This window comes from Procambarus clarkii, chromosome 53 (genome assembly GCF_040958095.1).
Source record: "Procambarus clarkii isolate CNS0578487 chromosome 53, FALCON_Pclarkii_2.0, whole genome shotgun sequence".
NCBI lineage: Eukaryota > Metazoa > Arthropoda > Malacostraca > Decapoda > Cambaridae > Procambarus > Procambarus clarkii.
The window spans coordinates 32,072,293-32,097,684 of record NC_091202.1 but is presented as its reverse complement, the minus strand read 5'-3'; the positions used below and the strand labels follow the sequence as shown (position 1 = coordinate 32,097,684).

Genomic DNA, 25,392 nt, shown 5'->3' with positions numbered 1-25,392 from the left:
TTGTAAAAGGTGCAGACATGCAACTAAACAGTTTCTGGAATTGAAAAACAAGAGTTATGAAGAGAGGCTACAGGTGTTAAATATACTAAAGCTAGAAGACAGAAGAAAGAGGTGATATAATCACTACGTACAAAATAGTAACAGGAATCGACAAAATTGACAAAGAAGAGTTCTTGAAACGTGGATCTTTACGAACAAAAGGTCATGGAATCGAGCTAAGGAAACAAAGTTGCTTAAAAACATTATAAAGTTCTCTTTTTGCAAACAGAACAGTAGATTGGAACAAGTTAAACATCATATGACAAAGAATACTGGGAAGATGGGACACCACAACCATAGCTTTCATCCTGTAACTACACTTGGGTAATTACACATACTGGTATATATAAATATATATACTGTATATACATGCATACATACAGAGAAAGAAGTCTAAGGATTGTACTGGATAGTAAACTATCACCAGAAGATCAAGTAATGAGCATATTAAGAGGAGTCTATGCTACTTGGGCCAATATCAGAATTGCAATTAAATTCATGAAGAAATCTTAAACCAAATTTAATTACATATGAGACATACAACTTGCACGTTCTAATTTATATCTAAAAAAGCACTAAAATATACTAGAAAATGTACAGTGATATGGTAAATGGGCTCATGAATATGAAGCACAAGAGATAATGAGCATCTCCAGTCTCTCCAAGTATGTAAAATCTAGTGGACAGAAGTGACAGGTAATAAGATCACATACAAAATTTTAACTAGAATTTACAAAGTTAATGAGGAGGAATTTTTAAATTTTTCAATTTTGAGACCATAGACTCAAGAAAACAAAGATTAAAGAAAAAAATTAAATGCTTAAATACTCTTTTCGTAAATAAAGTGGTAGATAGAATAAATTAAATGAAGATAGCATGTCAAAACCATAAGAAGCTTCAAAAACTTCACATAGCAAAATGATTCTAGGCAAAATGGGACACGAGCACAGCTCTCGTCCTGTAACTAAAGTAATCACACTTGGGTAATTACCTTGGTAATTATACACACATACTTACATATTTATAGGTAATATGAAGCTTATAAGAATGACAAAAAATAATTGCAGAATACAGTACTTGAAAATACTTTAAAATTGGTAAAATATGACCCAACTGGAGAAAAATTCCATTAAATGCAAGAACATAAGGATAGGCTATAAGAAATACAAGCAGAGAAACAAAGCTTAAGAGAGGTGCCTCTTAGAATAAGAAAGTGGAAATCCTCAGAAGGGGGAGACACTGCATAATGCCATTCACAAGACTAACACAAACTAACATCATATGCAAAGTTAACAATTATTAGAAAAGTATTTAAAAATTTGAATAAGGAATTTAATAGGATATGCAACTTCAGAATGAAAACCCCATTTCAGATAAAAAAAACAAAAAAACAATCCCAATGTAGAAACCAGACTGATGAAGTGGCTAACGACACTTTAATATGGATGGTAACAGAACACTAGAAAACACACACAACAAAGTATTTCTTCAGTGAAAGAGAAGTGAGAAAGTAGAGGGAGATGACTAAACCACACATTGGAAAACGAAGAAACAATGACATTTCAGTCCATCGTGGACCATTATCGAACTTGATAATGGTCCAGGATGGACCAAAACATTGTCATTTCTTCATGTTCTGATGTGTGGCTTGGTTATCATATCTTTAGCAACGTTGTGACTCACTGGCTGCAAGTGGAGTGAGCTGAAGGTGATATGGAGAACATTTTCATTTACAGTTTCAAAGGGAACTATGACAGCTCAAGTCATTGCACCAACTAATAGTTTAAGAGGAGCCCAAAAGCTGGATATCATTGCCCACAAATTAGTCATGCTTTCATGGAAAAACCATTCTTAATGTTCATCAAATTAAAATACATGCTACAATAGTGTTGCAGAACTATGCCCCTAAGTTTGACAGAGTGCAGAGGCTGTGCATTCAGGATGACAGAAAGAAAAAGGGAAAAACACAAGTCAAATTTAAACGGGCAAAGAGATGAACAAGATGGATATGGAAAATTAAAATATAAATTATGGTGAAACTTGTGGACCCAGGAGTTAGTTCACTCCCTGAACTCATAATTAAAGTAGGTGCAAACATACACTTGTAACATTCCTTAGGGAGCACGAAATAAAAGGGAAGAAAGCAGGTAAACAAAGGGATAGTGGCACTTAATCAAGAGAGAGGGGTTCTTGGAGACAATGTTGCAGACAATATTGGATTTACAGATTTTATTGTAGGAATTATAAGTAGGCAGTAAGAGAATCATTGTTTATATACAAACCACCAGTGAACAACTGGAGGCTTCGTCAAAAAGATGAAACTAGGACGTGATAGACAATAAAAGTAACAGCAGCAATAACCTGCAGAATAAGGACAAACCTAGTAATCATGGGAGACTTTATCCCACAAAGAAACTGTGAATTAAAAGCCGAGGAGGAGCTGAATCATGGGGTAACAAAATTGGTTACCTACGATTTTTTTTTTAGTAACAATCTCAAAGGTTAACCTGGCTAAACACTTGAAAGATTAAACGATGAGATAGTGGAGAGGGCTTGACTACTGCACTAGATCTGGTCTTGGCACAATGTAGAAATACTAAAAGCATAGAATATGATGTATGACAGTGGATGCCAAAACTGTCAGTAAATTCAAAGCATCTTATGACAATGAAGACTGGGAAGACGGGACACCACAAGAGTAGCTCTCATCCTCTAACTACACTTGGAAAATTTAAAGTACCACTAGGAGCCAGCCACATTATTTTCCATGGGGAAACATCATGTGAGGATGATGTAAGGGTCATCCAGTTTAGGTCATGATGGACTATGAAATTGTAGAAAAATAAATATAATACCAGGACATACATTTCAACCCATGCGGGCAGACACTGGAAAAGTATTAGGCATAGGAAGAAATAGAACAGCAGGATGAGGAACACTTAAATGTATGCACCAATGTGAGAAATGAACAGTAATCAAAGCAAAAGAGCAGCTGAAACTAGTATACAATCATATCAAGGAAGACTATATCGACAAGTTATCACAATTCATGCTTAATAAGAATGAGGGGCAAAGAAAATGGTCAGGAAATATGTAAGGTCTTCAAAAGTTTACAAGTTTTTTTTTTAATTAGCCTGAGCTAAGATGCTGGAGAAGGACAACATTAATCGAGAAATTGAGAAGCATGAGAGTGGTAGAGTAGATAGAAGCAATTGGACAGACTAAATGAGACAGACCTCTCCATGGAGACTAAAGGAAATGATAAAATCCATCCATAGGAGCTGTGATAAGGGTTCAAGCTAATGCAGTGGATTTTCTCACATACACGCTCTAGCAACTAGACCACGATATGGTATGAGGCCTGCTTGTTTGTCATTAGATAGCTAGTAGCACCACTAGTATTTAGTATATTTCCTGTTATGTTAGAATTTACTACAAAAAATTGACGTAAATTCTTTAAATTTGCATGAATTTTTCTTTTTCCCTCATCACCCTGGGAAGGGGAATTATGCAAGGGACCTGTGTGAAGGGGTATAGACACACATAAAAACAGCAGTGTTAAATGTTTTAAAACTGCCTGGAACACTCTTATTTTGAATTCCCGCCATTGTAATAGGCAGTTCTGCACATGAGCAGAGCATTGTCATAGCAGGAAAGCGTCGTCCACATGACAGTGTAAACAGCAAACTATATACATGTTAAAAAGTGCATTCAGTGCTGGAAAAAATAGAAACAATAGTGTTAAATGTTACAAAAAACAGCCTGAAATTTTTATAAGACATATAAATGAACTGTTGGGAGATGTGTATGAAACATTATTGGAACTGGGCAGTTGGACACAGATGTGTGAGCTGTCCCGGTCACTTGGTCCTGAGCAGGGTTGGAGGAGAGGCCAGTCGTCTCTTGTGTGACTTGTGATGACCTTTTACAATAACAATAAGTGCATTATATTCCATTTATACTATAGCAGTGCTTCTTCTCTGTAACAGTGATAGGCAGTTTAAAACTGTTTATTTATAGAACCCTGGGTAACTGGTGCCCTGGGTAGATGGTGGTGGTTTGTTATCTTGATTCCTTTGTCCAGATGTCTGTAACATATGGTCTATTTCCCATCAACTGTGATCCCCATTTATAAAGTGTTTAAGTGTCAGAACACGGTACTGTTAAAAGCCCATGCTACACTTTGTAGTTATCAAGGAAGTGTGGTAGAGTAGCAACCTTAAGTCCCAGTTTGTGTGGATATAATATCAATAATTAAATAGAAAGTCAGCAATTATCAATTAACTCCTAAGGTTTGTGTTTGCTCTAAGATATCACCCTTGATCTCAAGAATTCTTGGAATTATCAAAGTAACACCCTCCTTCCCCCCATCTATTCAGTATGTGTTGTTAAATAAAACCATGTGTGAAATTGTACTCCAAGGTATATTTCTTATCCCATGTAGAATAGTTGATGGTTTCAGCTTCAGCACTTTTGCTGAGTACGTATATATCCCTCCCATTATTTATGAGAGTAAGAGCGGGTGTTAGCTATACTCTAGGGGTATGGCTTTCAAACCTGTACCTCACACAAGTTCTACTGAATACATGAGGGTTTCCCGAGGTTTCTACTGAAGCTGAACCAGGATTATCACACAATCCCCTCCCCCCGCACACTCTGGGTCTGTCATCTAGTCATCTTATACCATGTCGTAGTCCAGTCACTAGAGCGTGTGTGTGCGCGCGCGCACATGAGGGAGGGAGGGGGGGGGGGAGAAACACCCAGCGCATAGGTTCGAACCCCTCATTACAGCTCCTATAGATTTTCTCGTTGATGGTCACATTAGTGTGATTACTCTTGGTGTACTACAAAGAAATTGCAAAAGCACTGTGGCTTTTTTTTTTTAACACAGAGGAGAGCTGCTAGTCAAATATAGGGTCCACATTTGCTATTTTCTATGAAAGGGGAAAAAAAGCAGGAAGCGCACAACTGCAAGGCCAGTATCACTGATGTGCGTGATGTCCCTGAAAGTATTTAACTGTTTACTGTACTACTAAGGTAAATGAATTTGACTTAGATCTTCGAAAGTGACTAATAAGGAAACTATTGGAATACGAACAAAAACAAAATTCAGCTATAAAAGTGTCCAGCAAATAGAAGTCCTACCTGACAAGCCTTTTAGAGAAAGATGGGATGACTCCATCTTTTTTAGACTGTTAGAAAGTCTGGCAAATTCATATGAGGCTTTTACACAAATATGAAGAACATGGTGGATTAAAGAAATTATATAAATACAGTGGAACCTCAGTTTTCATATGCCCCCATTTTTGTATTTTTCAGTTCTCATACTCTATTCCTTAAAAAAAATTTGATTCGGTTCTCGTTGTTTGCCTCAGTTACCGGAGTTTGTTTATACACGTACGGATCCACCGAGCATGTGGTGCTTCAGTTTACCGGTCTCTCCTTCCTAGTGATGATCGAGTTTGAATTCTTAGTGAAGAATTTCATTGTGTGCTTTTTTGGTTTCCAAACCTAAGTTCTTATTATATATCGCACCATGGGTTCCAAGAAAGTCAGTGGTAATATTCAACTTAAGAAAATAGTTGTGAGGATGACGATAGAGAAAAAAACAAGAAATCATTCTTAGTGAGACAGTGATGTCTCACTACAGACAAGTGTTAAAACGTAGGGGAAAACAAGTGTCTATAGACAGATTCTTAGTAAGACAAGTAAGCAGTGAGCCCACAACCAGGTCCTAGTGATATGCCTGCAAAACAGAGTACCCCAGAAACGTCATCACTGCTGTTATAATTAAAGGGGGACTCCCCTTCCAAACACTAACACCTCTCCTCCTTCCTCACTGTCATTCATACGCCAACAAGAGTCCTCAATAAAGGTTGGGTACCTAAGAGTATTATTCTGTATAAAATATATATTTTAGTTAATATATTTGGGGGGTGTGGAACAGATTAATTCATTTTACATTATTTCTTATGGGAAACTTTGTTAAGGTTTTTGTATTTTTCAGTTTTCGTACTGTCTCTGGGAACGAATTAAATAAGAAAACTGAGGTACCACTGTATAGTGGAACCTCAGTCTACAAATTTAATCCATTCCGACAGACAGTTTGTACACCGAAACGAATTTTCCCATATGAAATATTGGAAGTTCAATTAATCTGTTCCACACCCAAAAATATTAACTGAAAAATACATTTTACACAAGACAGTACTACTAATAATTTTTACTATACCTTCCCTTATTGAGGACTCTTGTTGGGATATGGAAAATGGTGAGGAGGGAGAGAGGAAGAGAGGAAGAGAGGTGTTAGTGTTTGGAAGATGAGTCCCTTCCATTATAACATCAGGCAGTGATGCCATTTCTGGGGTACACTCCCTCCATTTTGCAGGCATACCTATAGAACCTGGTTATGGCTCACTGCTTGCTTGTCTTAATAAAAATATGTCTATAGATACTTATTTTCCCTACATTTTAACACTTGTCTGTAGTGAGGCATCACATCCCATCATATCAACATCAAGTATTTGTGTTCTTTGTTTTGTGATTGTTGTTACAACTTTTGCCACTTGAGCACTTGTAATTTACTTTTTCTTAGCAATCAACACTTTGGCGTACCCAGCGCGCCACCCCTTAACTGTGCGATTTGGGTCCCAGCGTTTCACGGGAGCGCGCGTTAATTCTGAAAAGTGTATACTCTCCAACTTTGTCACCTCAATTCTCGTCCTACGAGATTAAATTTGGTATCATTGTGTTCGCAATAGAATTCTCTACAGTACTAAATGCATATAAACTCCAAAAGCCCAGCTAATTACCCGCAGCAAACAGAGAAAGTGCGAACGAGTTACCCAGGTGCGAGCAAAAGCGATAAAATGTGTTCACTCTTTTGACTCTGGTCACCTCAATTTTCGTCCTAGGTCTTTCATTTTGGTATCAATGGGTTCGCAATAGAATTCTCTAGAGGAATATTAGCATATAAAATAAAAAACCTGGTCATGCTCCACCCGCCGACGAGTTGAAAACGGGCCACGCGTTAACCGCGAGCGAGCGCCCAGACGCCTTCCAGCTACAATCCCAATTCCTGTCCACAAATGTTTAGTATTTTAGTATATTTAGTATTATAGTTTAGTATTTTTTGTGTAGTAGCTGTACATCACAAGCATTATAGATAGCCATTTGCACAAAATAAGTCATTTTCTTCGTCCATTTGTGAGTTTTCCTTATGAAGTGATAATATTTGATCATTTGGTCAAAGTGATCAACACCGTTCATGTTTGTATTGTAGTCACAGATTGCATTCGGCTTGTTGACAGTTACCAAACAGTCCCCAAAAAAACAGGATAAAAACCTGATTTTTGGCGATTATTTTAGTGGACGACGCAGCATTGCGTTATGCCCGTGATTACCGACAGTAAACGGATGACGCAGCATTGCATCATGCCCGGGCGAAAGTGTCAAGGTGCATATCGTTGACATGGATTTGTAGTACTGCCTAGCAAGATCAACAGTCTGCATACCATCTTCATGGTTTACGAATGATCTCTTTTTTTTTCCTCTATTGTCATCCTCAACTATTTTCTTAGGTTGAACTTTACCACTGACTTTCTTGGGACCCATGACATGATATATTATAACTTTTATGTTAAAAAAAAAAAATCTTAAAGAATTAAACACAGTCATCAATAGGCGGGATACACTGTTAAACTGAGCATGTCTTGTTGCGTGCCCACCATAACAAATGCGCCTGACCCATACAAGTACTGTATCAATAAACGACTCGTACTCAAGAGGTAAACTCGTACCCAGAGTTCAATTTTACGATGAAATTGAATTTATACACCGAAAAATAGGTACTTTGGGGCATTCATAGACCGAGGTTCCACTGTAATAGGAGAGTAATGAGCAGAGTTATGGGTGAGAGAATTCCTGCCAAATGGATGCAGAGAGTTAATGAGACGGAAATAAATCATGATGGAAATAGTGACGATGTGTACCAAAGAGCCAAGATGTTCAGAAAAAACTGATTTTAATAATGTCTTGCTTGAGTGAGGAAAGAGTATCCAAAAGCAGTAATGTTTGTAGATGATGCAAAGTTGTTGAAAAGAATTAGGATAAATGGGGGATTACAGAATGCTTCAAAGGTACCAAGACAAACTGCAGGATAATTTGAAAGATACTCAACTTTATTCAATCTAAAGAAATGTAAGGTAATGAGAGTAGAGAAACGAGCAACAAGACCACATTGCAAAACACAATATTGGGGAGGAAGTTCCCCGAATTAAAAAGAAAAAGGATTTGAGAACAAACATAACAGGAAGCCTGTATCCAGAGGCAACTGTCAACAGAATCTCATCAACAGCATATGCAAAGCTGGCAAACCTTACAGTAGATTTCAGGATTTTGGACAGAGGCAATTAGTATATGGTACACTACCTATGTGAGGTCAGTAAGAAGTATGTGGCCCCAGCATGGAACCCCCACATAAAAAAAGTACAAGATGAAGTTTGAGTGTTCAGAGATATGCCAGAAGACTGGTACCAGAACTGTGCAGACTGGAATGCAAGGAGAGATTTCTACATTAGAAAGATGTGGGTAAGAAGACATGATCATGATGCACAATCCTTAGGACCATTGACAAAAGTAGATAAAATTAAACATTTAATAAGTCATAACAAGAGATCATGAATGGAAACTAGGCACAGGTGTGCCAAAAGAACATTAGGGAAACATTTTTGTTTTTAAAAGTAGTAAGAAATCGTAATTTGCTAGAGCTTTAAAAGTAAATACAGTATGACAAATCTGGTGGGCTAAAAGCCATTGCATTAGATGACCAACAGCTGAAAAGGCAGGGTCTAAGAGCCGACACTCGGTCCTGCAGGCACAATCAGGTGAGTAAACACACAGGCTGGCAGGGAAACATGCACAACATACAAACATCATTTAGCCAGATTAATAAAAATTGCTTCGGGAACCATAATTTTTAAACCAGTCTCGTAACAGATATCACAGATTATTATCCTCGGCCAGATGTGATGCCAGTCTTCCAATATGCTGGTGATTAAAGGATTTTCTTCAAGAGTATTCAGACAAGTTGTAAATAATTAGGTTTATCACATAGTTTTTATTAAGGTCCAGAGTGTGTATGCAGGCAGGCAGTTATAGTCCATGAAGAGAATAGTTGTATTGATTGTTTGGCAGAATGGTGAACATGTGTTACACTCAACATAGAAAACTTATCTAATTCACCAGAATAAAGAATTCGTTTTACACTTTCTAAGCACGGGCAAGAGTTACTTCCTTTATTAGAAAGATTCTCCCAGGTTTTTGTAGATGATAATGCTAGTTCCCATGACAAGAAAAGATTACACTAGTTCCTGCATTGGGAGTGATTACACCAGTTTCATTCAACAGGAGAGTCAATGTTTCCCTTGCAGGAGGGTAGTCAACTGGTCCCCCACCAGGAGGACGAAGAGTAAGTACATGAGCAGTTCCCTACAATGTGTCAATTAGGTCTACATTATAGTGGCTACTTATCCATTAAATCCTGAGATGTAAGGGAGCTTATTCACTTCTAGGTGAACAGTATGCAACATTGGGATATACGTACAAAATTGCCTTGGAAATGCTGAATCACGTTGAAAGTTAATACACTGTGTACATTAATACATACCAAATAATACTCAGTAAGCATATTCACGAATCACTATAATGTCTATTAAGAACCACAATGTCTGAACCACTTTTTTTAAGATAACTGTTAAACTGCAGGATGACAAAAATAATTGTAAAATGTGCTAAAACATGGCCTTCGCTATTGATCAGCAGTGACTTCAGGAGATGCCCCTATACTTGTGCTGGCAGGACCAAGGACTGTAGTACACACACCAGCTTCACAGGTTTCTGATTGACTTGATAATGATTGGCAGGCCTGTGGTTCATGTTGCTGGTCTGGACTACCAGCTTCAGGACATCCGCTAGGACCGCTAATACTACTACTGCCGCACACAGGACACAATTCGCTCTCGTCATCAGTGTGATGCCGACATACATGGAGGGATGTGGCTCCACACATATCTTCGGTTCCTATCCTATCAGGTGGACAGAAAGCTGATCCTTGACTGGGCCGCAGGGTGAAAGCACCAGGAGGTCTAACAGCAGACCATACACCTCTTGGAGTTGCTCCTGACCTGAAAACAGATATTATATAATGTAGTTTAAGTGTATGAAAACTGCTTTTCTAGCAATCCAATATATGAAAGACAAAATAAGAAGCACAATCCTGAACTGATGGATTAAGATGAGATAAAAGCATTACATTTGGAAAAAGTATGCTATGAATCCAAGAATTATCACGAGAAATACAAAGAAAGCTTTGCATAAGATAGGCTGAAAAGTATAGTTAACCCTCAAACCGCTAAGGGCTTTTTGGCCTACAACACTGCCAGGCGCAAAAAAAAAAAAAATCTTTAGTTTTAAGTGTTCATTTGTTCCCTGATCACGGGAAAAATAAAACAAAAATCGTATGTGGCATATTTTGGCCACAATAGGGCGGGGAAGTCTGGCAAAAAAGAGGCGTTTACAGAGCAGCCACCAGACGAGGTCTGCTCCGCCCCAGCTGTCAGGCGGGAGTTGCCACAAAGATATTACCTAATTATTTCAATGTCTCTGATTTCTAATTATTATTTTTTTTTTCAGTAATATTATTCAATAGTGTGTAGTGTGATGTATTTATATAATAAAATGTGAGAGCTATCGCTATACTCAAAATTAGGGTATGCATATTAGTGATTCAATTATGTTCATAAACCAAGAAACAAAGAGTTTTGCTGTTATTACACTATATACACAGGTTATATATAAGTATCTACGTGTTTTGGTCACCATAACGAACCACTAAGTTGGTATAGTCAAAAAGCAATGAAGAGTGGCTGCCACACACCAGCCAGCCAGCCACTCGCTGCCTCTCCCTTCCTCACCTCCTCACTCGCCGACATCCTCCTCCTACCATACTGTTTTTGCTTTTATTCACTATATACAGACATATATAAGTATCTACATGTTTTGTTCATCATAACAGCTAAGCTTGTATGGCAAGTTCAGGCAATAAGAAACGTAGCTACACACAGTCAGCTGGTGGCTGCCTCCCTCACTGTTCAATGCCAGATAAACTAATATTTCTCCTCCAACAATACTGTTTGTGGTGTTATTACACTATATAAACACATTATATATAAGTACTGTATCTACATATTTTATTCACCATACCTATACAAATAACCTGGTATGGTGCCCAAAGACTATAGTAGCCACCAGTACACAAAATGACATGTCATGCAGACTACGCACCTCCCTTGCCAAAATGGTGGCTCCCAACATACTCGTATTGCTGTTATTACACTCTATATACACACATTATATGTACTCACCTAGTTGTGAGTACATATTATAATATACATATAACGTATGAGCACATACGTTATATGTATGTGTCTACATCTGTGTTGACCATAGCGAACCACTAAGCTGGTATGGTAAGTACAGTCAATAAAAGGTGGCCACACAGTCAGAAGATGATGACCCCTCCCTCCCTCAGCATTACTCCTCTCATCATAGAACACAGCGCTAAATATCACCACAATCCTGCTATTACCAGAATTCCAGTCAGTTTTATCACAGTCAGGGGTCTTCTGTAATACTATTATTGCTAAATAATAGCATGTACATATATATATATTGACATTTGTAGGTGATGCTATGGTCACAAGCTGAACAGCAGTGCTGAGAGATCATGCTGTGTGTGCCAGCCTTGGTGACTCACTCAGAACTGAGGCTCTCGCACCCGGATATGTTACCCATGATTTTTTTTCTAGGTGGCATCCATTTACATACGAGGTCGGCTTGACTATAGCTGCCCCTATTCCTCGCAGGGCATTTAAAATTGTGAGCTAGACCCTCAATCGTGTATATATTTGTATTGTGCGGTTTCGGAAAAGTTACTCCCATCGTCTATATATGTATTGCGCAGTTTAAGGGTTAATGAAGTGGGATAGCAAATTATTAAATATACTGAAATATGAATGAAAGCTTTGGAACAAACAATGGTGCTAATATCACTATTGATAGGGGGTGGAAGTGATCAATGATAAGCCAACATTGAAGAAAATCCATCTTGAAACAAAAAGGCAACATTGAACCTTCCCTCAAGAAATGCTTGGCAATCGCCAAATTACCTAACAAAACTGTAAAGTGGGTGCTCAGCATATTTCCACAACTTGTATATCATTATTATGTGGTAACCCTGTTACTATCTAATCTAAATGGAAGCTAAAATGACACTGGGAAGAAAGAAGAAAAAAGTCAAGGATGTGTCACCCAACCTAAGGAAACACATTTTATCAGGAAACGAAGTATGGATGGGAAATAATGAGTGGCTAAGACTCGGTTGGATCGCTAACCCTTCCCAGGGGTCCAAATACTGGCTGTAGGCACATTTGCAAGGCAAGCTGCAAGAGCAACATACAGGCATACCTCAGTTTAAGAGTTTAATTGGTTCCTGGAGACGCCTCGTATTCCGAAAACTCGCATTCCGAAGCTAATTTCCCCATAAGAAATAAAGGGAAAATGAATTAATCCGTTCCTGACTACCCCAAAAACCCCACATCAAACTAAATTTTTATACCTAATTCATCTAAATAAACCTACAAAACTATGTTCAAGTTATTACTTACCTTGCTGTTGAATGCTGTAGGCGTATGGAAGATGGTGAGGAGGTGGGAGGAAGAGAGGAGTTACTGTTTGGAAGGGGAGTCCCCTTCCATTATCACATCAGGCAGTGAGGACTTCACTGGTATGTACACTCTGGCACATTTTGCCTGCATACCACTAGGACTTGCTTGTTTTACTAAGAATTTACCTAATGACACTTGTTTTTCCCTACATTTTAACACTTGTCTGTAGTAAGACATCACATTATCATTTAAAAGGTCAATGCAACGGCTTGCTACAGCTTTATCTGGGCGAGTTTTTTCAACAAAACTTTGCAGTTCTTCCCATACTTCACACATTTTCTTAATCAAGAAGGGACATCCTCTACTGCCTCTACTCACAGCTATTTTCTTAGGTTGAACCTTACCAATGGCTTTCTTGAGACCCATGGCAAGATATATAATGACAACTTTTATGCTCAAATGGCCAAAAAAACGATAAAAAACTGTAAATCCTTGTGAAGAATTCAGGTGGGATAGTCACTGGACACGAGACACTGGTAAACTGAGGCGCGATCGCCATGCCACCACGCGCCAGTCGGCCTGTACACGTATCAACAAACTCGTGTCCCGAGGTAACCCTCGCCTTCCGAGACATATTTTTGGAGTAAATCCTGCTCGTCTTCCGAAAAACTCGCATACAGGGACACTCGCATTCCGAGGTACCACTGTATTTACATAAATTGTGTTAGACGGTAAACATGGAGGATAAGCAATATGCTGAATCACTTCAGATAATCTTGCTTTTGACTGAAGATGCCAAAATAAGAAAAGATGCATTATAATAAAGAATTCTCTTCTATATTATAATGCATCGCATATTTTATTTCCAAAAGGACATGGTCACTTTTACCCAAGAGGGAAAGGAACTGAATGTCTACCTGTTGATAATTTTGGGGGACCAGTGTTCCTGTGGTCTGTTTTATGATAAGGTCTCCTGGTTGCTGGTTTGATCATCCAGGCTATTTGATGCAGTTGCTCACAGCCTGGTTGATCGGGTATCCTTTGAAGGATACCTGGTTGATCTTATCCTTGTCAAGTTCTATTTTGAACTCTGCGAGAGGTTGACCAATTATGCCCTGAATGTGTATGGAAAGTGTTGAAAAGGCTTGGGCGTTAATGTTGATAGTTCTCTCTCTGTGCCTATTGACCCTCTGCTTTTCAGTGGAGCTATTTTTGCATATCCTGCCATGCCTTCTGGTCTCATGTGGTGTTATTTCTGCGTGCCGGTTTGGGACCAGCCCCTCTACTATTTTCCACATTTAAGTTATTATGTAGCACTCAAGAGAATACAGATTTAAGCATTTTAGTCTGTCCCAATAGTTTAGATATTTTACCGAGTGGATTCTAGCAGTAAAGAATCTCTGCACTCTCCAGATCGGTAATTTCTTCAACTTTGAAAGGGGCTGTCATTGTGCAACAGTATTCCACACAAGAGAGCACTAGCATCTTGAAAAGTATCATCATCAGTATAGCATCTTTAGTGTGAAAGGTTCATGTTGTTCAACCTGTCATTTTTCTTGCAGATGTGAAATATAGGAGGCACGTATAACCTGTATGATAAATACATAATGGCATTGGAGATACAAATCTCCAGTGCCATTATGTAAACTTCTTGTGGGTTGGCAATCAGTAATATGTTTACATTTAGATAATCATTCACCAGCACAGCAATACTGTACCTCTACCTTTCCTAATTTTTCTGTCCCATCTCCAAATTGAGTACCCCTCAGGAATATGACCTAATTTAAAATATCTTCTAGTTTTGTCTTTGATAGTGCAACAATGTGGCATCTTCAGCGGTGTTATATCGTTTAGCTCCAGTATTTTTTATCTCCATCCATGGTAGTATATACAATTTTTCAGAAACGTGATCCCTCTCCTTGTTCTTTACTCCCCTTTTCTCTAGTGATTTTGTTGGTTTGCTTTTTTGAATTATTAAACAGGTTTGCCTACCCCTTGGGGCTTGCCTACCTACCTTGGGGAGCCGGTCGGCCAAGTGGACAGCACACTGGACTTGTGGTCCCAGGTTCGATCCCGGGCGCCGGCGAGAAACAATGGGCAGAGTTTCTTTCACCCTATTCCCCTGTTACCTAGCAGTAAAATAGGTACCTGGGTGTTAGTCAGCTGTCACAGGCTGCTTCCTGGGGGTGGAGGGCTGGTCGAGGACCGGGCCACGGGGACACTAAAGCCCCGAAATCATCTCAAGAGAACCTTGTCATACTCGTAAAAAGAAAAGTCACTGGCTCCTTGTGATTTTCGTGTTGATTATAATATTTCTCTCCCCCCTATTTTCTTCATAAAATCACTATCGTAGTTGATGTGTGTTCAGCACAGATTTTTGCCTTAGGGACACCACTTTCAAAACTTTCTAATTAACTCCTATTTTTAAACAATTGGTACCACATGGTTTCCTCTTTATTCTGCTAGTTGAAGGTTTTCCTGAGATATTCCTGGTGTTTTGAAAGAACATTGCAGAATGATGTTGACAAGACTGTATGATATGCTTGAGACATAGACAAGCTGTGACCCAGCTTCTCCCTACCCTAGCTTTGCATCCTGGAGAGGCTACTCTTATCTTGAGGTTATCTTGAGATGATTTCGGGGCTTTTAGTGTCCCCGCGGTCCGGTCCTCGACCAGGCCTCCACCCCCAGGAAGCAGCCCGTGACAGCAGACTAACTCCCAGGTACCTATTTACTGCTAGGTAACAGCGGCATTCAGGGTGAAAGAAACTTTGCCCATTTGTTTCTGCCTCGTGCGGGAATCGAACCCGCACCACAGAATTAAGAGTCCTGCGCGCTATCCACCAGGCTACGAGGCCCCTAACTCCAACTAGACAACCAGAGCGCAGCACCATAGTATCCCGAGACTGATGGATGCCTACTACTAATGACCCAGCCAGTGTAATAATACCATCTTGTGTGCACCTCTAGGCAGCCAACCCAGCAACTACTGGCCTAAAGAGTCCACCCGGCCCAAGATCAGGCAGCCTACCAAAGGGACGTATTCATCATTTCTGAATAAGTGGCTTTGTATCATTGCTGTACTAATATTTAAACAAATATACACAGAACACCAGAAGTTAATCTATTCACCATATGTTATGATTCATCCTTGCCCAAAGGAATTTTGGTGCAAAGTTCAAATATTAATAAAATGCCTAAAAAAATTTAACATTAAATACAAAAATTATACAAATTGCCATACAACAATTCAAAAATATACAAAAAATAACCAACATAAATGACTTTGTATAAAAAAATATACATAAAATGTTTAAGCCAAGGGTCACTACATGTGTTTGGAATACCAGTGCTTTTGGGTTGGCTTAATGAAAAGATTTCTTTAATTCAATAATTATCTGCACAATGATTTTTTTTTATTTTTTTTAACAAAATGCTTTATTGCAGCAATCATATTGTTGAGGAAAGAAAAAATTTAAATTGGAAATCCATTTCCATTGGACAAAAGTTTAACACAAATGTGTATAAGCTGGCAGTGTGATGAAGCCAAGAGTGCATTGGCTGATTGGTGAACGTGGAGGGTATGGCTCTCGCCTCCTCCATGAGGGGAGGATGAAGTCGATCCCCTTCCTCACCACAGTGAGAAAGCTCTTAATCATTTTTGCATTTTTGGTTTAAATAATTTTCATATATAGTATATTTAATTTTGACACCTAATTGTTTATTAAACGCCGTGGTCAAAATGAAGGAATAAAGGAATTTTTTGTGCATTTTTATATCGACACTGGCCAAGTTTGCGTATAAATCCCTGATTGTTACGTACTGTGTGCAGCCACAAGTAATTGTCATGTACTGGTAGTTGCAATTTTGATATGGAATTGTTTGCCAATAATTGCTTTATTATGTGTCATGGTTAAAATGAATACATAATCAGTTTTGTATGATAGTGTTGGTGAAAGATGTATTATGATAAATTTGCACTTATTAACCCTAAAGCACATTTAGACAAGAGATCTGACTACACTACTCTTGGAAAGGTAAGTCACATACTTATAAATGAATTATAGTGGATGTAGGTCCTCTCAAAACATTTTTTTTTTCCTTGGAGGGTAGGGGAAGATTTTTCCTAAGGTTTGCTAGGACAAATGAAATCCCTTTTGAAATGAATCGGGCTCATCCCATACAGTTCGTTCAAGTGAATTTACACTATAATGTTTACTCAATTACCTGTCTTCATGCTGCTTGAGAGCCACTCTCTCACAGCCATCAGGTGGCTCCCGAGCTAAAAACTTGTTTATGTGTGGGGAAGTGGCCAGTGTTGGAGCACTAGTTGGGCTTGGAGTTGAAGTTGGCATGGAAGCATCCTGGCAAGGTGGCGGAGAAGTTGGCGGGGAGAGGGATGGTGACGTGTGGTTAGAACTGGTTGCAGATATTGTTGACCCTCGGGCGGGTGTCTGAGTATCGATACTTCTTGTGAACCGCAGGTAATCGGCAATAGGTGCTCTCCGGCCATCACGTGCAATTTCACCCCACTGAAAATATAATATGTTAGTTATGATGTATTAAATATTCTGTCCTCAGCAGCCATGGAAACACAATACGACACAAATATTGTACCATCTGCTATCTGAATACTTGCATTTTTTTAATTTGGTAATCCCACTTCATTTATTTTTGTTAGCATATAATTTAGATAGACTTAATACCTGCTTGATACCTACTTGATGGGGTTCTGGGAGTTCTTCTACTCCCCAAGCCTGGCCCGAGGCCAGCCTTGGCTTGACTTGATTGCAAAACGATAAACATAAGCAGTATTTTTGCATATCCTGAAGTTATTTTGTGATGCTGCAAGTCAGTCTGCCAAATTATTCTATGATATACGCAAATTTACACAACCAATTTCATTACCAGCGCTAACCTGAAATTATTGTCTTGTCCATCAACTAGACCAAATATTTGCCTTGTTTTCTTGTAAATATTTTCCCTCTTAATATTTTTAGTGAGAAGCTAATTTATAGTAAAGAAGCCCCTAAATTAATTTAATATCTTCCATCTTCAGTTGTTGACTTAGGCAGGCAGGCGGGAGGGAGGGAGGGAGGGAAGGAAGTAGTGTGCACATGGAATATACAGATTAGAAAATACTTTGGTAACAATCTTCAGCAGTAGTAATTGCTGTAACAAAGGGTTAAAAAGCCATACAAATTTCTTCTGGTTATATAGAAGAGTAGAGGGTTCCCTCCCTGCTCTGCATTCCCTCTGAGACTGCCCTCACCAAAATTACAGATTAAGAATCAACAGTTCAAATTTTATTTAAATTAAACCTACTAGGAGGAATACAGGTAGAGACAACTGTACTTCACAAAAAAAAAAAAAAACACTAGGGGATAAGGAGCCATTTGATTACACATTATCTCCCAGTGTACAGACCAGCTAGTCAGAAAAGGGGAAAATGAATACAGTGGTACCTCGAATAATGAATTTAATCCGTTCTTTCTTTCGTTCATTTTGAAAGACTAAAATGTTAGTCTTTCAAAACGAATTTCCCCATTTAACATTGGAAATAAAAATAATCCATTCCACCACCAAAAAACATAAATATGATATTGGATTTTTTAAATAATGGCTGAAATAAATAAAATCCTAATCATTATGGACAAAAAGGAGGTGGCCAGGGAAGAGAATTGGTCTTGGATACAAATACCCATAGAGATTTGGAATGGAAAAAGCACCAGAGCTGCAGAATCTGGTGAAAGCGACAGACACCACCTTAACCACTGAGAGATTATACCAATCTAAGAAACATTATTAGTGTGTGTAGAATAATAATAAATCACACTGAGTTAGGAAAACACTAATTGTCATTTATAGATACTGTTCTCAAAAAGATTTCCCCACTTTGCACCAGCAAGATACTGCAAGTTTAGGGTTGGTAAATGTTAATGGACCTTCTTGTTTGATAAACTGGTCACCTGACAGTTAAGCAAGTTCCTGCTGTGTTGGGTACAAGTGACAAGATGAACAACCCAGTGGGTTTCTTCCTATTGGGGGGTTATTATACATGCTGCTATGGCAGTATGTTTACTCACAGGATGACTGACACTGCCCTATAAACTATCCCATCGGGGCAAAATTAAAAAAAAAATGTACACATGTATCCATGGATTCACTGCCAACCAGAGACAAGGGCACTAAACTTACCTTGCCCTTTGCAAGGAACCTCATTGGAATTAGATCAACCTAGTAGAGGAAGTCGAACTCAATGAAAGTTACAAAATACTCAAACTTCTTTCAGGAAATGTTTTGTAATAAGTGCTGAACTAACACAGTATAGTTTTGACAACTCCCGAGCAAGTGATCATGCTACCTCCTCCTACCCAAAACCAGACCCATAAAGTCCCCACTCATAACTCTTGGCTGGGTATTGGTCTTTAAATACCACATGAATATTTAATTCCATAAAATTTCACCACAATGCAAAATTTTTTGGCTTAGAACTCATGGCTTGCACATTGATTACAGTATATGCTTTTTACTTTCATGTGCGTGGCCTTAAACACTATCTCGCTTTGTCAGCTTTAGTTTCAGTGAGGCCTTTCATGGCACTGTTGACAAAGGTTCTCCACTAGCATTATCTTAGGAATACCCTTGGAAGCGGCACTTTGTTTAATGTACCGGATAATATCTCGGTACATGGTTACCTAACAAGGCCTGTGGCTGAAGAATTGGCCGATTATCATTAACAAGATGTTGACCAATGCAGGGGATTCAACTTTTGCAATGTTTCTTGTGTTTGTGGGTTTCCCATCAAGTGCATGTCAGCATGAAGTTTTAGCTTGTACATCAAAGGGTTGTTTACTCCCCCACCCTGCCTCTGGTGGTTAAGTTGCAATCCCTCCCTCGTCTTTTAATATTTCATTAGTCTTGGAGGCGCAGTGGTAAGACCACACACTAGAAGGTGAAGGGACAATGACGTTTCGGTCTGTCCTGGACCATTCTGAAGTGGATTGATCCAGGTCCAGGACGGACCGAAACATCGTCGTCCCTTCACCTTCTAGTGTGTAGTCTGGTCAACATAATTTAGCCACGTTATTGTGACTCATCGCCTGCATTGGTAATACGCTCGCTCAGCGCTTCGCAAGCTCTTTAGCCTGGGTTTGTATCTTGGCCAGGGTGCCAATCTTTAACTGTAGGCCTCTGTTCACCCAGCAATGAATGGGTACCAAATTGTTGAACGATTTGGTAGGTCGTATTCCAGGGAAAATTAGGATTAAGGACCTGCCCGAAATGCAATGCATGCAAGTGGCTTTACAAGAATGTAAGAACTCTTGTATATATAAATAAATATAAATAAAATCAGTGCCTTGGCTACTTTGTATGAGCTCTGGATTCTCAGGCAAGTACCCCAGATCTTAGAGAAGTGTGTGTACACCTTCAGTCCCTGGGGGCATGTTTAGGATAACTGGAGTTGTTCCTGGGTTTGTTAGGAGTCTAAGATCCTGATGGATTAGAAAGGTAGGTCACAAAGGTAGTCGTGGTGGCAAAGAGTTACTAGCATTAACCATGTAGATTAATTGCATGTAGAGTTAGAGGCTTGTCAACCGGTACATGTAACCAACAGAGAAAGCTTCTGCTTGCCACATACTTCTCCAGTAGTGTTTTTCACAAAGCTGTTGCAGCATTAACCATGTATCGCGGGGACACTAAAAAAGCCCCGAAATCATCTCAAGATAACCTCAAGACAAGTCTAGACACTGCAATTTACTTCTAACTTAATTGATGTGTAGTGCTTACTTATAATGGCAGCTGATAAAGATGGACACAGTCCAATTCTGGCAGTGTTAATTATGTGCTAATTTCACGTACTTTTCTAAGTTTGGTAATTCTGGCCGAAAATAATCCTGCCTGAAATACATATGGCATTCTAAACTAAAATTACTCAGATAAGCTAGAAAGATTGTTTTATTATTTAATCTTTATACAACATTTAACATAATTATGCTTGAAATATTGACATACCACATCATCTACGTCATCCCCAGGTATGTGGGACGGGCGTAAGACGAGGCGTTCAATTTCCTGGTTAAGACCCTCCACAGAGCTGCGCAACCGAGGAGGAAGCAGTGGTTTTGGCAGTTGTGGTATCGGGATGGAACGGGACCCACCTGTTAACATGAAATAAAAAGAAATTGAATGACATGAATTAAATACTCAGTGAAGCTGTGCTGGACCATTTACTCAGAATTTCTATCAGATAATTTATATAAATTTATATATTAACAAAATTAGCATTGAATGTAATGAAATGCCTCTTTCCAGTGGGTCCTTGGTACTTGATACCTGGCAAGTTTCATCCAATTAAATCCATGCTAGGCCCTTATAAGTCATGTATTTGCCTACTGAGGACCTAAGACCAAAACCTTGCTTCCTCTAATGAAGTGCAATGAGCAGGGGAATTGAAGATATTATCCTAGCCAAGAAAAGGCCACGAGAAAGGTGGGTGAACCAAAGCAAACAGCAAGATAAATCAAACATACAAAATGGGACAAAGAAGCCTCGAGATTCACAAACCACTTGGTTCCCACCAGGTGACTGCGCACAATAATCCTCAATCCATCAACTTTGGACCCTAAGTCATATGGGCAGAAAAATGGAAAACCAAAGCCCATGCATGGGCAAGGGAGGGTTCCAAGGATCCACCGATCCTTGGAACCCCAAGGATTTTCTTCTTTCAAAAGGATTACCAACTTCCCTTTTTTATCAAAAGCCATCAAAAAGCCATCAAAATCAGAGGCATTTCATTTATCAATACTTGTTTTCTGAGAGGGCTTCTATGATGACTTTGCTATGTCCCAAGGCAAATATAAAAGGAAATATTCACCAGGGGTGGAGGAGTGCTGCAGAAAGTAACCCCCAGGAAAGTTGGCATTAGCAATGAGTTAACACTCCAAAGCCACAGAAGCCCACCCTGGACCAAACAGTGTGTCCTGTGCACCACTAATGACAATAGATTGCCAACAGGCATAAATGATGCACTCCTAGCTAAGCAGACAAGCATCAATTGCCAAAGGAATCCTCTGGAAACCAGCCATCTCATTCCAAGCCACAAAGGAAGAGATCTGTAAGCAAAGAAGAAAACCTTTAGGACCAAAATAGCAAAACCCCATTTTCTGGAGGAAAGCGTGAAGCTTCCCAGCTCGAATACTGGAAACACGGGCTAACAAAAACATGGCCTTGAAGAAACAATCCTGGAACAAAGGGACAAAAGAAAACTGAGTGGAAAGAGAAACTAAAGCCCTGAACAAAGATCATGATGGCCTACGAGTAGTATGAGCAGGCTGGAGGTGCAAAATGTCAAAAACAACTTGTAAGAAACGGTTCCGACAATATGTTGACAGCAGATGCCAACAGCAGTTGCTTCACCAAAGCCGATCTATACACGGCAACAGTATTTGATATGAGAACCCTGTCCACAAACACGAAGACAAAAATGAGAGGACCATAGGTAAAGAAATGGAGGACAAACAACGGAGAGAGAAAAACATAGAGCATAAAGATATCTTGTACTGTCACCGTGATGAAATCTGCAAGACACCAAAAGATTGGCCATCTGTAAACTGTACAGAGAGCAGAAAGTGTCAAGAGCTCTAAACGGGTAGATCATTGGAGAACCTCAAACATCTCTGGGCCAATCAGGAGAAGGAAGTGGAGCCATGGACAATGGTGCACAGCAATGGGACCAATGAACTAGAAACCTTGGCTGGATCATCCAAAAGGAAGCAAACAGAAGAACCTTATCAGCAAACGATTCCATCTTGAACAGAACCTGGAGCAATAGCCGAACCAGAGGAACGAGACAAAGAAACTCCCACCAACTCCAGTCCAGCCAAAAGGCATCTACTATGTGAGCCTCGCAATTGAAAAATAGGGCCACATAAAGTGTAGGCCGCATGTTCGGTGCTGAAGTCAAAAGGTCAACCTTAGGGTAACAGTAACTAAATGCTATGCAAAGCTGATGGAAGGTTATGTCGATGATGGTCCACTCCATTGGGATGGGGCAAAAACAAGACACCATCAGCCATTTGATTTGGTTGTTGTTGATTTGTGGAACCAATTGCCGCGTAACGTGGTGGTGGTGGTGTCCCTCGATTGTTTCAAGCGCGGGTTGGACAAGTATATGAGTGGGATTGGGTGGTTATAGAATAGGAGCTGCCTCGTATGGGCCAATAGGCCTTCTGCAGTTACCTTTGTTCTTATGTTCTTTACATTTAACCCTTGACACTGCACACATGTTTCATGTGACAACTCAATGGTGTGCCCAAAAAGTTTAGAAAAATAAATTTTTGGAATTAGTTAAAATAATTTTCTGATCATGGAAAAACTATATATATATAAAAAAAGAAAAAAAACTTATTTTGTCTGTAGTAGAGAGAGGAAAATCACAATGACTTCACTAATTCATGTTGCAGATGGAAGACATTCTGTGGAGGTATCTTGGCTAGGTAGGCAGTGGGAGTTGCCATAATATATTTACACTGATTCACTGTATTTCATTGTCACTGACTTGTCTCTTTACTGGTTTTCTGAGGAGAGCCCCCTTGTGGTTCATAGAAGCTATGACAGTAATAGGACACCATCTACTAGGTAGCATCAGCTGTGGAGTTATATAACCAACATCAGAACCTAGCCCCCTCCCAAAGGAGCAGGGATATTTATTTATTTATGCCACCACTGAGGAATCTTGAGGTTATCTTGATTTCAGGGCTTAGCATCTCCACGGCCCGGTCCTCAACCAGGCCTCCTTTTTGTTACACACCCCCAGGAAGCAGCCTGTAGCAGCTGTCTAACTCCCAGGTACCTATTTACTGCTAGGTAACAGGGGCATCAGGTGAAAGAAACATTTTGCCCATTTGTCTCCGCCTCCACCGGGGATCGAACCCGGAACCTCAGGACTATGAATCCGAAGCGCTGTCCACCCAGCTGTCAGGCGCCCAGGGGAGGAAGGCAACCAGGAAGTCAGTGAATGAAAATAAACAACTGCTGGCTTCAATGGTGACCATACCCTCAAGAACCTCTAAAAGAACTTCCGCAACTATGTAAACAAATGATCATAGTCACTTGAAACTAGTTGGGGGTTAAGTAGCTCATTGCCATCTGGCATCTTGGCTCCAGTTCAAAAGCTGATGTAGTGCATACCGGGTCATCTCTCTTCCGTTCAGGGATCTTGACCTCTGCTGTGATGGGTTCGGCTGTGCTTCTCAAGCTATACCATCTTGGAGCATGTTCGTAGGATTTGACGTGGGCCTTAGCTCTCCTGTGTTTCCGTTTCCTCCACACCTCTTTCCTGTGATTGTGGTGACACAGGTTCCTCTCATTGATGGCTGTTATATCTTCACATATCCAACCCCAAGTCAGGGTGAAACTATCAAGAATTGAGCAGTAATAGACACCCAAATGGGGGAAAGGGGTTAAACAACACTAGACAAAAACCATCACCACATGTACCTAAATATTATGTATAGGTAATTATTTACAATACAACAATACAATTTTATTTAGGTAAGGTACATACATACAATAAATATTTACAAGGATTGTTTAACTTATAGGTATAGCTAGTACATACAATGCCTAAAGCCACTATTACAAGACACATACACAAAGATATATACACCACACCACTGATAACACCCAATGTGTCACTTCCACACCACAAAAACCTCTGATCTTCTATCACGGAGTCGTCCTAACATAATACTTGGGGCTCCTTCCCAAAGTGCTCTACTTCTGAGGTACTCACTACGGCGAGTCCACTTCTCCAATAATTCACGGGCCAGTCCTCCATAGTATCCTCACTGTGTCTAAACACTAACACCAGCAACATGCTGGCTGGCTTCCCCCTCGAGGCTCAACTGCAAACTAGCCTTGACCTAGAGGACAGATGGACGTTCATTCCATCTACGAACACAACTAGGCCACACTAGGATATGTTGTTCCAACAGAAATAGCTCCTTGGCTACCACAGACATTTCACTGTCTTCAACAGCCAGGCCCTTCTTGTTTCAACCAACACAAGTCTTGTGTTTAGGACTGCTCTTGCTGGCTTCTCCTGGTGGACTGCCTTCTACCGTGTAACGTATCTTTCACATCACTTCTGAGGAAAGGAAATCATTTAGTACGAAGGAATCTACATCTATTACAGTAAGACCACAGCCTTCCACTAGGGAACAGAAAATAAGCTCAGGTGCAGTCAACAGATTGCATTAACATGTCACAATGACTGTGGCCTGTCGGCCTCTTTTGAACTTCTTATGTCCTTGAGGCCCTCATTCTTGTTACTGGAGGCAGTTGGGTGTAGGTGGAACCGCCTGTACCCCCTGGTTCATTGTCAACCAGGGAAGAGGGGAGGTTCACTTTGGTCCCTGCCTCTTTGAGCTGAATGCCTCCTGTAGCTCTTCTGCTGGGTTCTCAGGATTTGGCTGTGTGTGTTTCATGTCCAGGTAGTGTCCGACAACCTCGCAGATGGTCTGTCCCATTTCATTTTCACTACCACGAAGTGGACGTTCAATGCTTCCTCATTTCTGTGACCGAGAGATGTTTGGGAACCTGGACATGGACCTCTTCATGTCAG

At 39.8% G+C, this 25,392-nt stretch overlaps 2 protein-coding genes across 4 annotated transcripts in view; one reads left to right on the top strand and one right to left on the bottom strand.

Annotated features, from left to right (window-relative positions):
• Positions 1–25,392, top strand: part of LOC123767121 (titin homolog) — a 352,063-nt gene that overhangs the window by 48,444 nt on the left and 278,227 nt on the right. The gene's annotated exons all lie outside the window — the stretch shown is intronic.
• Positions 8,682–25,392, bottom strand: part of LOC123767118 (glucocorticoid-induced transcript 1 protein) — a 186,349-nt gene continuing 169,638 nt past the window's right edge. For all 3 annotated transcript variants that reach the window (XM_045756628.2, XM_069304865.1, XM_045756629.2), the window contains 3 exons: positions 20,781–20,926; positions 16,992–17,296; positions 8,682–10,223 (listed from right to left, as the gene is read on the bottom strand). In XM_045756628.2, coding sequence (XP_045612584.1) covers positions 9,848–10,223; positions 16,992–17,296; positions 20,781–20,926 — 827 coding nt within the window. In that variant the 3' untranslated portion in view covers positions 8,682–9,847. The remainder of the gene's footprint in view (positions 10,224–16,991; positions 17,297–20,780; positions 20,927–25,392) is intronic.